The 15335-nt window shown below is 34.9% G+C and overlaps 1 protein-coding gene and 1 pseudogene across 1 annotated transcript; one reads left to right on the top strand and one right to left on the bottom strand.

The window, feature by feature from the left end:
- Nucleotides 1-5001: 5001 nt before the first annotated feature.
- On the bottom strand, nt 5002-7306 carry LOC114739987 (probable aldo-keto reductase 1). Its single transcript, XM_028928101.1, has 7 exons — nt 7229-7306; nt 6983-7150; nt 6656-6865; nt 6277-6449; nt 5989-6085; nt 5693-5846; nt 5002-5422 (listed from the first exon to the last, which is right to left on the bottom strand). The coding sequence occupies exons 1-7, from the start codon at nt 7277-7279 to the stop codon at nt 5229-5231; spliced, it is 1047 nt and encodes a 348-aa protein (XP_028783934.1). The 5' UTR covers nt 7280-7306; the 3' UTR covers nt 5002-5228.
- A 2875-nt stretch (nt 7307-10181) lies between these two features.
- On the top strand, nt 10182-15069 carry LOC114739977 (pre-rRNA-processing protein TSR1 homolog; annotated as a pseudogene).
- The last annotated feature ends 266 nt before the right edge of the window (nt 15070-15335 follow it).

Raw genomic sequence — 15335 nt, 5'->3', positions numbered from 1 at the left:
TAACTAGCTGTTATATTAAGTACCGGAGGTAATACGTCGCTAGCATTCTTTTTCTTTTTAAAACGCTCTTTTTCTTTTTAAAAATACAGTATATTTTGTTATCGACATAGACTAATTTTTGTCACGTTCAAAGAGTAGAAAATAAATCCCTCCAAAACGTATGTTCCTATCATTTAGTCAGATGACTATAAAATACCTATTCAATTTTAAGATGATAAATACGTGGTGCTCACTGTTTTTGTGAAAATATCAACTATTTTAATAAAGATTTTGACATGCTAAAATCACTGATTAGTCATTTGGAAATTTAACAAGTATTTTTGTCATTTTTCTATTCTTTTTACAATTATTTCAGATATCTATTTCTCTATTTGTTTCATTTTTGTATAAAAATATACTTCTTCTAATTCTAAATATAAAAATAAGCAATGAATCTATAAATACTAAAAAATTAATTAAGTTAGTTATTTATAATAAATATATTGACAAAACTTGTATCAAGTTCTGTATATTTATTATATCAAGTTTTTCAATCACATATGATTATATGTTGTATTTTTAAAATATTATCATTCAATTCTTTTGTTGTTGTATCTCTACTGTAAATATCTTGAATAATAAAATTCCTTTTCACTCAAAAAAATATTATCATTTATTTATAAAAATACATGAATAAAACAAGACGGATAGTTATATATTATTAGAAGGACTTGATATAATAGATGCAGGGAATTTGAACGACGTAGTTTCTTGGATATATGTTAGTTTTTCTAAAGTATTATTTTTAATTATTATCCCAATGATAAAATTTTATTTAATTCATGTGATTAACAAGAGTAATTTTTAAAAATTATAAATTTAAAATTCATAAATCTAAAACCGGGGGAGTATATTAATATTAGAAAACGTTGGCAGCTGCATGTGATCCCCGTTTGCATACAGCGATCTGGTCTGAGCATGCCAGATGTCCACCTTCCATTGATATAATATATAATAAATTTAAAAATAGCCGCCGCCTTCTCTCTACCCTCCCAATCCTTCAATCTTCAAACTTCTAATACGGTGTGCTTCCGAGTCATAATTAATGTCTCAATCTTATTTTTTAATTTTAATGATCACGGCAAAATTTAAGAAATATATCCCTCCATGTTTATTTAATCAATATTGATTTACCAACCATTCGTAAAACTCGCAAGTGTGCTATAATGCATTAGATATATCCCAGCATTAGATTATAAAAACGGAGTTATGATGATAAATAACGCCATTTTCTCCGGTCAAAATTTCTATTTTTTGAATTAAAAATTTACATAGAAAAGTTACCCTTTTTAACATGAATAGAATTACTGGGTCTGCCACTGTTGACCTTAAAAGTTAAGTTTTTTTTTTAAAAAAAATAAAAACATCTTCAATTAACCAAATTTCAAAGGAGGAAGAGACACCTGTAAGTGAAGATTGAACAGAATAGCCAAAAAAGAAAAAAAAAAGAAAAAGATATTTTAATTTAATGTTATTTCGATCATTCCTCGGAGTACTAGGTGAAGAGTAAAGACCCAACACGGTGGTCTCCGTCCACCCCAGGAGAAGCTCGTGGAAGATCAACGGCCGCGTATGCCTCTTTATCTCAGCAAACTCTGGAGAAACTATTCTGCGTATTTGAATAACTATCACTTTTGTAAGAATCAGACAGTTTGTTACAATAAGAGACCCTTAATCCCAACATATGTATCCAAAGAGGGTAATTCATTAGATCTTCTTCAGTATAGGGACAGCCTGTCTCTGCAAAAAATTCCGTTAGATCTTCAGAATTTAATCTTTAAATATGCCGTTTTAGTTAACAAAATAAAAATATGTCGAGCTTGCGATTTAATAACTTTGTTTGTTACATTATGTATAATTGCTATATGAATATTTTATAAAATAATATGCATTTTTAATAAATCTATATATAGATATTTTCATGAATTGGGGTATTTCTGGTAAAAAAAAAACGAGTGTGTTCAATGACTGTAACAGTCCCCCCCCCCCCCCCCCCCCCCGGGGGAATAAAAAAGAGTGTAACAATTTTTAATGCTGTGACAAAAGCACAAATGAAGCACCGAATGGGGCTGCTAGACGACAAGTGAGCCGACCAATGAGAAAACAGAGCACGTTGTTCATGCCTTGTCTTTTAATTTTGAATGATGATGCTGACATTTTGCAACTTGTCCCTTCTTTTTCAGAATGCACTACCTCCGTGGATTTATTATTCCCTTACGGTTAATTATTCTCAACAATTTAAATCCCTATTTTATGCAATAATTCCCTCAAATTACACGCAAAACAAAATTCAAATCTTGACTATATAATTAACTAAGTAGTCGAATGACCCCCTTAATTAACTAAACAACACACAACTTGCTTTGTTTTGTTCCTTTTACATTCTATCATTACCATTGTTCCCCCTGTAGTTTTAAGGGGTGTTTGGCAAAACCAAAACCTAGGTTTCAGAAGCATTTTTCCGCAAAACGAGATAACCTCCTCCACATATTTACTTCGTAATCCGTAAAAACACTTCTGAAACCATGGTTTGGTTTCTATCCAAACACCCCTTTAGTTGTACACGAGAAATCATCATGCAAAACAAAGGAAGATTTACGCGGATGTGAATCGCCCGGATCCGTCACCATCAACTCTTATCACATAGAAATTTTCACGATAGGAAAGAATCTGCATTTATCTCACACCTCTGCTAATACGTACGCACTTCTGTTTATATCATTTGCCCCGCGAGACCCCATCCCAATTTGTCCGTTTTTCACTTGTCCTTTCTCCCTCACCTAAAATTAAATCCAACCCTGTGTCTCTCCCACCACCTACTCTTCATTAAACTACCGTATAATTATTCATATACGAATACGTAACACTTATTCAATCTTAAATACAATATCTGTTTTATAGTATAATTTACATTATATTTAAGACTAAAAAAAAGTATTATATACGGCAAATGTTTCCGAGCGTTCTTCTGTTTTCTTCCCTAGAATAACACGTGGGAGATTTTAAGAAAGAGAGGACGAAAAAAAAAGATATGGCACCAAGGGAAGCTAGGATAGTGCATGGTGGGCAATAAAAGGCGTGGAAAAGTGATAAGAACCGGGTTATAATTCTGGCTATAATCAAAACGTGGGAAAGGGAGGGCACTGTAATTGACGAGAGACGACAGGACGTGTGGTGTCGTATTGAGGGGGGATTGTTTGGGCTGAATAAGGCTGAAGGAAACGATATGTAGCCAAAGATCGCATCTTTATTTTGTTGAAAGCAATAGATTTGGTGGGGATTGTTGGTGAAGACATCATTGGCCATTTATAACGCATGGATAAATATCTCTCTGCCTTCTTTACCATTACTGGCTTGTCCTATTCTTTCATCACCCTCCTATTTTTCCTTCCTTGATTCTTTGAGTCTTATTACGACGGTCTCATTTTAATGCACAATGCGCAACTAAATAAAAGAAATTATAAATGAGAAATCTTCAATTAAAAAAAAAACTAAAGAGGAATGACAGTAAGCTACTACCTCTGGTCTTTAATATAAGACTTTATGTGACTTTTATTTTGATTCTAAATATAAGACCTCAATCTATTTTGTCTCTTATATTTATGTTTTTTTTCTTCAAAATAATCATTCTAACAATGGTAGTTATCGCTAATACAATATATTAATAAGGATATTTTAGAAATATAACACCTATTTGTTACATACTTAACTTATTTTTAATATCCTCAAATTAGTCAACTAGCTCTTATAATTGGGATCGGAGGTAGTATATTCAAATAAAAATAAGATTAATCGAGTATTACATATTTGCGTTTTTAATGGAAGAAGGATATTTTCTTCCACTTGGATAAAATCAACGCTCAAATGCATGTTAGGGGTAGCATTGTGAAGCCTTAAAAGTTAGTTGGGACTAGAAAAAGCTAGTTCCATATAAATAAAAAGGACGCTTGAACTTTCAGAGCAGCTAACTTTTTACAAAAAGCCATTTCAAAGTTAGTTTAAGCAAGATCTCTTTCAGTTCTGCCTTCCTACTTTTCTTGGAATTTGAAAATTTTGAAACTAATTTTTCAATATACCATCAAAACAAGTTTATGTTGAACTTGATTTTTATCCCAACTTTAGTTTGTGAAAATTAGCTGAGATAATAGTTGTTTTTGCCAACGTTAAAAATTATAATTTGGGATTGAATTTTTATTTTGTAAAACGTGAGATTAAAATTTAAGAAGCCCATGAAGATGGAGTTGATTTGGGGCCCGTATTTGTTGAGATTTATGGGCTGCATGAATGTAATTTTTACAAGGCCTGGATCGTCTTTCTCCAACAGTTCCTCCGAACCTTCTTGCTTCGTACTTGTAAAATATCATCAATATATATTACATCAAAAATATATATTAACCAGTAGAAAGGACTAATATTCACAACATAACGAATAAAGGTTCAGATCACCAATAAAAGATGTGCCTACATTTAATGCCTGAAATTATATTAAACAGGATTATCATTAATAGAAAAATACTTTTTTTTAACCAGAAGATACCAGTTCTTAGCAATACATAAACATATACATATTAATATGCACACAAAGTATAAACCACCAAAACCCGTATTGGTTGTTAGCGCCGTCAGTCACCAGCATGACTTTTAACCTTAGCTAGCTTTTTCAACTCTCCTTCGGTGACCATGAGACAGTAATCGAAAGGCAAGACACACAGAGATGCAAACCAAATTTTTTTTTTGCTCCATATAAAATGCAATAATGAAAAGAAAATAGTTGTTGATAATAATTACAGAGATATAACCGATGCTATTCAACATCTTGATTTTCGGCAAATCAAAATGATTACTTTTCGATACTTCAGTCGACTAGGTTTTTATTCTGCAAATTCTACTCATTGCTGAGCAGCCTCTGCTGATCAAACCTTTTTACGATAGTCGTGTCATATAGATCATGCGAAGATACGAAGCCAGAACCAATTTTTATTCATATTACAATTGATTGATTGATATGCTTTAGGGCATGTTACAAAGCACGAGGCCATTATTTTTCCTTCTTTGTTTTGGCCAAAAAGGCTACTATTCATCTTAATCATTCCCATACATGCAAGTTTTGCATAAGATTTTGGTATGACTTGTTCATATTTAAAGACATGGTTGCATTCAGGACACAAATTGTAGAATTTCCAAGGGGTTCAAGTTGAGACCCCAGAATTCTTGGGAGGTGTGTTGGCGACCCTCCAGCCCAGTTTGTCCAGCTTATCAAAGTAACGATCACCTGCCACTTCATCAATAGGAACCATCTCCGAAATTTCTCTGAGGTCCTCATCTGAAAGTTTCACTGCTAAGGCACCCACATTTTGATCTAGGTTCTTAATCTTTGTTGTCCCTACGAAAATCCATGAAAGTTACATCAGATGACAAAAACATGTAAGATTGCGACCGAGAAGATACATAATAACTCCGATGTGTACAAATGATTGGCACAAACAACTTCAACACCACGAAATATTTTAAAACTACATAGATTCTTTCCTGTTCCGAGTTTGCAGAGAAGCTTTAGACAGAGTTATGCAGAATAATGGCTTATTCCAAAAGAATCTAATTCCAGTTCTGTCCTTGGATACTGATTTAAGGAGGAGTATTGGGAGGCACTCACCAGGGATAGGCACAACATCACTGCCTTGATGGAGTACCCATGCCAAAGCCAACTGAGCAGGAGTGCATTGGTGCTTCTTAGCTAAGCCTTCCATTCCTTCATATATCTTCTTGTTCTTCTCCAAGTTCTCTGCCTTGAAGCGCGGATGTGAGTTCTGATATGTACAAGAAACAACTATCAGACAAGCCTTGGTTCTTGAAGTGAAGAAATCCAGGCCAAATTAAACGAAGAACAGACTAAACTAACTTTCAACTGATGATTGAAAAACAAAACAAGAGAGTAGTTATATTGTATACCAGGCTGCTAGCCGGAGGCAGAGTCTCCAAAACTCCTCGGCCACCAAAGAAGCCACGGCCAATGGGGCTATATGGCACGATTCCAATTCCAAGCTCTCTGCAGAAAAAGTCCATCACAAGAGTGGACTCACATTATCAGCCACACTAACTGAATAGACAAACATGTAGCCAACAGTGACAAAGTAATTGTAATTTTTAACTCTGTTCAAGCAGCTGCTTGTAATTGAAGATACTGTTCATATTATTACCTACTACGAATAAAGATTCATGACACAAAGTAGAACTAACCTACAGAGCGGAATTATCTCCTCTTCACTGTCACGAGTCCAAAGGGACCACTCTATTTGCAGAGCTGTGATGGGATGAACAGCATGCGCCCTCCTAATTGTATCTGGACTCGCTTCTGATAACCCAATATACGTGACTTTTCCTTCTTCCACTAACTTCTTCAGTTCACCTACCTATAACATGAGATGAAAAACACATTATTATATTAGTCATGTGCCTGTCAGAATTCTCCGTGGCGTTACAACTACAAATCTAAAGAGAAAATCCATCTCAAAAGACTAGCCCATTCAGTAGAGCTCCTTAAACTTGTAAATTTCATTGAGGCTTAACACAATGCCATGATAGAAATAGACAGTCATAAGGGGCAGAAACGACTAACCGTATCTTCTATAGGAACTGATGTGTCCACCCTATGTTGATAATAAAGATCAATGTACTCAACACCAAGGCGTTTCAAGCTGGCTTCGCAGCATGAACGCACATATTCAGGCGTGCCATTGACCCGGAATTGGAAATTAGAGAAATTTGCTTCTTCAATGCCAAACTTGGTTGCTAGTTGTATCTTTTCTCTAGGCAGCTCCTTCAGGGCCTGCTCAACAAAACGAGAATTTTACGCATTCGAAAGAAACTAACCCATTTGACGCAAAAGTCTTCTTCATAATAAATCGAAGAGCCTAAAATCTGGAAGGACATCGTGTTTGCTCACCTTGCCAACGAGAATTTCATTAGCATTGGCTCCATAAACATCGGCAGTATCAAAGAATGTGATTCCTTGAGCGAATGCATGCTTGATAACAGAGATTCCAACGGCATCAGGAAGAGGTTCATTGTAGCTGCCACTTAGTCCCATGCAGCCAAAACCCAGCTTTGAAACCTGTCAATTGCAAAGATTAGCCAGGCGAATGGAAAATAAAATTACATTGTATGGTACCAAGACGGTCAAAGAAAATACCTCAAAGCCTTGGGATCCAAGCTTAACGCGAGGCATGGATGGTGCGGCCATTTAAGTGATTCAAGAATGCGTGTGAGAATATATGTTTCAGTATCACAACACCGATCGATGCAAATATATATAGCAGATGAGGAAGAGATCCTGTTTCCAGGTGTCAGTGATATGGAATTTTGTGATCGTCACTGAGTATGTTAGCTTCGACGTTTTCTGAGGTCAGCGATGACTGGTAATGCGGGGACGACAGTCAAGAAATGATGAGAGTGGAATATAATAGTCAGAGTGCGGGGTGGGGAAATGATGGATTCCTGAATCTGCATTAGGATCCAATCCTCATCGTCGCTTCCTTCCAACGGCGACATTTTTCCTAGTGATCACACAAATTTTGGTTTTCTCCATTGAACTCACCAAGCCGGCCCCCTCATGATCCTCGCACAAATTTCAGCAATGGAAGAGGGATGTGAGGCAAGCATTTTTGCTTTTTAGTTTATATCAAAGGGTACAGTCAGATCTTTTTAAGTATATTCAGCATTCCGATCTTTTTTATAATGCATCTAGTATTTTGATTTTTTTTATGCATTCAACACTTTAATCTTATTTTTAGTACATTCAACATTCTAAAAATTAGGTGTTAGATGTACTTAAAAAATAATGTCGAGGTGAGATGGACTAAAAAAAAAAATCAGAATGCTAGGTGTATCATAAAAAAGATCAGAGTGCTAGATGCACCTGAGAAAAAAGATTGTGGTGCTACATGCATATTTACCATATATCAAACATATTTTTAAAACATTTTTTAATCTGTTTTTCCAATTTTATTTAATTTTACAGTTGTTTCGGATATAATTTCAATTTCAATCATTTTAAAAGTCTCCTACCATGCTAAATAGGCCCTTATATTGGATAAGAAATTATATAATTAGTCCATCAAATTATGAAAGGCATGAAAACCCAGTGAAAAAAGACACCAAAGGATGAGAACAATTTGTTCTTGTTTATTCATTTTTTACTCCGCCGAATATGATGTGATTAGATGCGACTTCGCTTTTGTTTTTTTTGTTTTCTTCTGTTTTTTTTTTTCAAGTTAACGCTCAGTTAGTTCAACTCTTTATCTTTTAATCTTTATCTTGGCCAATCATCTTTTCAGTTTTGGCCTTTATTGAAAAAATTTCAAATATATTATTCCGTGAAATTAGATTTCGAAAATATAAAGCTCCTTGCATCTTGTATATATGTATATACTCGTATAAAAGTTATAACAAGATAGATCATGAGATTCTTTATCTGGATTTAATAATATACACTGCACAGTCTTCTATCTTATAACCTCCTTGCATCCTAAGATGAGATAAAATTGGAATAGATTTGTACACCAAAAAAGGTTAGATTTTAATGCTTGGCGTTTAATTCTTGTTAGCATGTGACGACGTGTTGTGATTATAAGTCATGCGCAAGGATCAATGCACAAATCTTATGTTTGAAAGATACCGATTCTAGTTTGGAAAAAAAAAAAAATCTTAAAAGTAGGAAAAAAACGAACAACTATCAATGCTCAGTTGATAACGGTATCGGTAATAATTTTGATTTTTTTTTACCAAAAGTAAATAATTTTGATTTAGACTCAAGAGTATTGACTATTTGTATACATTTGCCAAAACGAGACTGTGTGTATATATCTGATAATTGATTAGAATTATTATTATGTTATAATACAATATAATTACAGTTATTATGTGTATGCAAAGTAAAGAAAATCGCAAAAAAGATTTTGAAAATTAAAAAATTGCATGCAAACACCTATTCACAAGATTTGTCATTTACTTGTTAATTGTTAATGTTAATTATTGTCAGTGATAATAGTCTCTATTTGCAATTTTTTTTACTTTAAAGTTTTGGATTTTTTTAAAAAATAAGTACAGTAATTATAACTCCCTCCGTTCCTTATTATAAGAGAACTTGATGCTTATGCCATGTTCCTATATATAAGAGACACTTAGAAGTTGTCTCTACTTTTTGTGTTGATTTACTATTTACCCATTTTATTCTCCAACTCACACTCTCTCTCCCTCCCAATTCTCTTTCTTTTAATAATTTAATGTTCTCTTCATGCTCTCTCTCCTATATGAGGGCATTTTGGAAAAAAAAATTATACTTTTTATAATTAATTGTTCTTAACTAATTTTAACTGTTTTTGATCACGTACTTCGGTTATTTGTCTTTATATAAAGAACAACAAAAATCAAGCCAAAAAAAAAAAAGCAAATAAACCCTCCTTCGGTCATTCCCGGTGCTCGCGCCAACGAAAAACCCTTGTCTTTGCTTCTTTTCATCGCGCCTCTTCTTTGCGTTGTCGCCCGCTGCGACCATCTCTCGCTGCCGTCAGCCATTATTTTCTCCTCCCTAACGAAGAAAGGTTGCCTTCCTCTTCCATCGTTAGTTATTGCTATCATGCTATGCTTTTATTTATGAGCTTTATCGCACAGCAGCATTCTCGAACTCCTTTTCCTGCTCTTAGAGTATCTACTGGTTTGGCGTGCCATCTTGAATCCCAACGTCTTTGATTGTTCTCTTTGATTTTCCAAAGTTACAGTGTGACGGTTGTGGTCACTAAACCCTTTCATACGGGCTTTTCATTGTTTATATGCCTGACCAGCAGTTTGCGGCTCTTTTACTGTACGTGCCTTTCAACATGCATATGTTTTCATCGCAGAGTTTTTCTGCTCATTGGAAACATAATATTACAGATTTTGAAGTAATTGAATTTTGGGGTTTACAATGCCATCCAAACAATGCTATTTAATTGAATTCCATGGATGTTGTTGGGACTTCCTTTTCAAAGTTCAAACAGGAGAACTTGACAAATAGGTTCAAATTCATTTTATTAATAAAAATTTAGCCGATTTTCTCATGAATTTGGTTCCGACAGGGTAACAAGGATCTCACAACTGTGTTCAGCATGGGAGGGTCCCGAGATCAAATCAATAAGCGTCACAAGTCCCCTTCTCTTCTAAATCTTCTCGGCATCAACATAGAACCTCTGTCAAAGGTTTATATACTGTGTTTTCTCTGCCTTTGGAGTTTGTACTTCACATGTTTTTTTGATTAAATGTTATTTTTGAGTATAACAGTTTTTTTTTTTTAAATGGCATTTGTTGAAGCTTTTGTGAAAGGGTGGTTGATCCGATATCTTTACACAAATTCAGGAATTTTCTTTTGATTTTTCATGCCAATTCAGTTTACTTTAGACTCTGCACCTGAGTTTTTGACTTCTGATGTGAAATCATGGTGGTACTTCCGTCTTCATCCTATCACGTAGTAACTTACTGAGATATTTATTTTTTGTTGTGAAATTGGATTTTTTTTAGAGAAGAGTTTGATAGCAAAAACAGAGTGCAGTAATGTCAAAGGAGCTCGAGCGGCTCGATTACAGAGAAGTAAAATGGTAATCTTTCTCTCTATCTGTTTCTTGCTCTCATATTCTATCACTTTAATTCCCCCCCCCCCCTCTGTGTTACATTTGCCTCACATAGTTTGTAAATTCAGATACGTGACCAGAAAAGGGCAGCCCTTATGAAAGAAAGAAGAGAACTTAGTGGATCAAGAAATCCTCCCAGAGTAATAGTGAGTGAACCTGTATTTTTGTTGGAACGAATTTGACATTCATCAGATATTATTCTTAACTTGGTTTATTGTTTTGGTTCATTTCCACATAACTGTACTGAGTGCATTGCTAGAATGTTCTTATCTTTTATGGATGACAGGTTCTGTTTGGGCTTTCTTCTTCTGTGGATTTAGATTCAATTGCTGAAGATCTTTTATCACTACTATCTGAAGAAGCAGTTACGGTGGCATCAGGAACAGTTGCAAGTTCTGAATATAGGACTAGAGTAACTGTATGTCATATTGCCATCTTATTGTACCTCTGGTTTTTCATGTACTATTTCTTTGTATTTCTACTGCATATTTGCATATGAAAAGGCTCAGTTTGTCTGCTTTGTTGTAAACGTGTAATCTACTTAGGACATCACAGGGTTTTGAAGGTATTCATTTGCATGCGTTTAAACATAAGCCTATGCGTGGTGAACAAGTGTAGTCTATTATGATTTGAATGGAAGTCATTTTCTCAGATATATTATGGAGAATATTTTTGTTGACCAAATATTTTATACTCTAGGTACTAAAAGCACCTCATGGTGATCTACGATTGTGTCTTGAAATGGCCAAGGTATTAATTTTTGCTTGTTCTGTTTGTTTCATGGTTTCGATGGCACCTGAAGTGCAAAGCATTGGGTATTTTCTGACTATTTATTTCATAGGTTGCTGATCTGATGGCTTTTGTGGCATCTACAAACTCTTTATATGCAGAACGTGATTCCTACTACATCGATTCATTTGGAGATCAATGCCTTTCTGTCTTTAGGTCTCTTGGTTTGCCAAGTACTGTTGTCTTCATTCGTGTAAGTTAGGGTGGATGATATCTGCCAGGCTCTATAAAACAACTTACATGATCTTACTGTCATTTCCCAGAGAACTAAATCAGGTTTTGTATATACACATTGATGTGGAAAATTTTCTTTACATTCCTTTAGGATCTACCCAGTGAAATTAAGCATAGACATGAGATAAAGAAGAGTTGTATTTCTAGTCTTGCCTCAGAATTTCCAGAGGACTGTAAATTTTATCCAGCTGATACAAAGGATGAACTGCACAAGGTAATATTTCATCTAGTGTTTTGGCTGCAATATATCAATGTTAAACACAACTTTAAGCATATGACGTGATATGCCCATTTTGATGTTCTAATCCGCATGTTTCTTTCCATTTGATTGTTATATTGCAGTTCTTATGGCTCTTCAAAGAGCAGAGGCTTAAGGTTCCTCACTGGCGAACTCAACGGCCTTACCTCATGGCGCAGAAGGTTTGAACTGATTTTCATAGTTCAATCCACATGATAATTGGATTTATCAATTTTCAGCCTTCTATGTTGATTTTATTTATCTTTTTTCTTGAATTACAGGTAGATGTGGTATCTGATAACGGAAATCCAGGGAAATGCACTCTCCTTCTCACTGGTTATCTTCGAAGTCACAGCCTTTCAGTGAACCAACTGGTAATCACCATACCCATGATTTGGCTATTTTAATTTCACTGATTTATCAGATGTCTTGACTTATTTATGTTTCGGCTCAGGTTCATGTTTCAGGTGCAGGAGATTTCCAGTTGAGTAAAATTGAAATTCTCAAGGATCCGTTTCCTTTGAATTCAAGGAAAAAGCAGGACCTAATGGATTCTGATGAAGTGGATAAATCAGAGGTATCGGCTCTTCTCACATATAATCAATGGGGCTTAAATAATGGCATTAATTGTGTTTTGGTCATTCTTAACATGCCTTGTTTAAATATTGAAGTTTTTCATGTTTTTTCCATTAGCTTTCTATGCTTTGAATTTTATTTGTTTGCTCATTTCTTTCCTTTTTTTCCCTTTGATTTTGTAGGCCATTGGTTCTCTGGTTCCAGATCCCCTTAAACAAGAGCCTTTACTTGTTGAGAATATTCCTGACCCTCTTGCTGGAGAGCAGGTGGATGATGAATCGAATTCCTTTATTTCAAGTCTCTTTTAACATTTTAATTTCTGCTTACATGCGTCACTTGTAACTATTATTGTGTTTGCCAATCATTACCTGTTTAATTTATATGCTGTTTTATAGTCCTTGCTTTTGTTGTGGTGGTTGTTGTTGTTGTAGTTTTTTTTTTTTTTTTTGTGAGTACATGGTGCAAGTTGTTGCTTGAGGGGTTTTAACTGGATCACCCATAACCTCTCACCTTTAAGGGTGAAACTCATGCCACTAGTCCTAGAGGCCACTGGCATGGTCCTTGCATTTTTGTCACTGCCCTTATTAAGCGGACCCTTTTTGGTAGTTTACTGCCACCAATTTTTTGGAGTAACATTGTTTTAGTGCTTTAATAAACCAGAATTCATTTCTTCTCAACTTCCACCGGGTGTAATTAAAATTATTCTGGAAAATTGTTAGACTTTTCGTTATTTACCTTCAAACCTATGACTTTAACCCGCTTGTTCCTAAATCTTCTGAATTCATTTGGTCAGCTAACAAACATGCTCTATTGATGATTTTTTTTAAGCTTCAGATCGGGTGAAAGCCAAATGATGCAAACAACCCCCCCCCCCCCCGGGCCAAAAAAAAAAAAAAGGAAAAAAAAGGGAAAACAAGAAGAAAGAACCCTGCCATCCTTGATAACTAGCCAAAATGGCTATAAGTTATTTGTTGTTTTCTCTTCTTGGCCATGAACCCAGGTTTATTTTTTAATTATAAGCTGTCCTGGTGTTTTGGACTGTGGCCTCTTTCTGACATTTTTCCTTATAAGTAGACCTGGCCAACAGAGGCTGAAATGGCTGAAGCTGATAGAGATAAAAGACAGAGACGAAAGAGGACTCTCCCTCGAGGCACTTCAGATTATCAGGTCTAGACTTCATGAGTTCTCTTATTTCTGAGTGTCTTTTGTTCCTCTCTTTAGTATCTTTCATGATGCCTTTTTTTCCTTGTAATTTACTGATTATCAAACACCTCTATTTAATTATAGAATGCATTTTTATTTTAATTTTCAGGCTGCATGGATTGTGAATGATACTGATGAGGAGGTATCAGAAAGTGACAATGAGGATATAGATGGCATGGTGTTGGATGAAGGGGAAAATGATTTTCCTGGTCAGGAGAGAAACAAGTACTTGGACTTTGATGGAGATGAAGCTTCCCTCAAGTTCGGAGATTCTGAGGAAGAGTTGGATAGTGATTCAGTGATGATGGTGAGCTTTTAGTTAGCTACGCCTATATTGAGTGTGTCAGAGGAGCCTAAGCCTTTTTGAAATTGCTGTTGCATCAGTTATTCTTGCACATGTAACCTACATGCATTATTTTTATTATTGAATTTTTAATTGTGTTTGTATAATTGGTTTTATGCATTTTTCAATTTGTTGAGCTTTAGTATGGTAGTCCTAACCCCTGGCAGTGTCATTAACTTTTTTTTAAACCTGTCAAGTGACAATTTTTTAGTGACATATCTATTGTTGATCAGCAAAGAATAACTTATTTTTGTTATATTGCAGGACGAAGATAGCATGACTAGAGAGAAGAATAAAAGATGAACTTAAGGAAATTAAAGAAGCACATGCTGCTGATGAGGGTGATTTGTTTTTTTTTTTCCTTCCTTTGTCTTTGATATTATTAGTCACAGTGGCCACTTGAAAGAAATAGATGCATTTATGTAAACCAATGTTTGGTTTTTCATTTTGTTCTCTCTTTTTTTGTTTAGATGTGATGATCTGGTTCTTATTGAGTGTGTCTTGTTACAGAATTTCCTGATGAAGTGGATACACCATTGGAGGTTCCTGCTAGGAAGCGTTTTGCTAAGTATAGAGGACTCAAATCCTTTAGGACTTCTTCATGGGATCCTAAAGTATGTGTGTGTGTGTATATATATCTATATATTATATTGCTTTTAGATTATTTATAGTCAGCTATCTAGCCTTTGAAAGCCTAAAAACTGATGTTTTCTTTGACTATACTAGGAATCTCTGCCTCAAGAGTATGGCAGAATTTTTGCATTTGACAACTTGAAAAAGACTCAAAAAACATGTCCTTGCCAAGGCTTCGGAAATGGAGCAACAAAACGGAGAAAATTTTGTCCCAGTAGGTTCATATGCTAGATTGCACATCATGGAAGTACCCTGTGGTGCTGCTTCCGAGCTTTGTGCACTAGCACAATCGGTCCCTATCACAGCATGCGCCTTGTTGCAGCATGAGTCAAAATTATCTCTTTTCATTTCAGGTATTGTTGTTGTGTTTTTTCCCCCTTAATATTCTTTTTTATTTCACTGTTGAATATTTATGTTATAGGTTTATATTCTTTATTTTCAGCGGAACTAATACTTGTATTCTTTCTAGTGTGAAGAAGCATGATACATATGATGCGCCCATCAAATCCAAGGAAGAGTTAATATTTCATGTTGGATTTCGCCAATTTATTGGCCGGTATTGTATTTCATTTCATAGATCATGGCATTTAAATTTCTCCAAGGAAATGATATTGAGGTA

This window comes from Neltuma alba, unplaced genomic scaffold (assembly GCF_004799145.2).
Source record: "Neltuma alba isolate B1F8T4 unplaced genomic scaffold, ASM479914v2 tig00003003_pilon, whole genome shotgun sequence".
NCBI classification, from domain to species: Eukaryota; Viridiplantae; Streptophyta; class Magnoliopsida; order Fabales; family Fabaceae; genus Neltuma; species Neltuma alba.
The sequence above is the reverse complement of the archived record's forward strand: the minus strand, read 5'-3'. Positions and strand labels throughout refer to the sequence as shown.

Bases quoted from the DNA above. Each gene is read 5' to 3' on its own strand.
- LOC114739987 (XM_028928101.1), bottom strand. From the start codon at position 7,279: ATGGCCGCACCATCCATGCCTCGCGTTAAGCTTGGATCCCAAGGCTTT. The intron at 6,866-6,982 runs GTGAGCAAACAC...TTTGTTGAGCAG, and splicing joins ATGAAATTCTCGTTGGCAAG to GCCCTGAAGGAGCTGCCTAG. The intron at 5,847-5,988 runs GTATACAATATA...TGTACATATCAG, and splicing joins TGCCTCCGGCTAGCAGCCTG to AACTCACATCCGCGCTTCAA.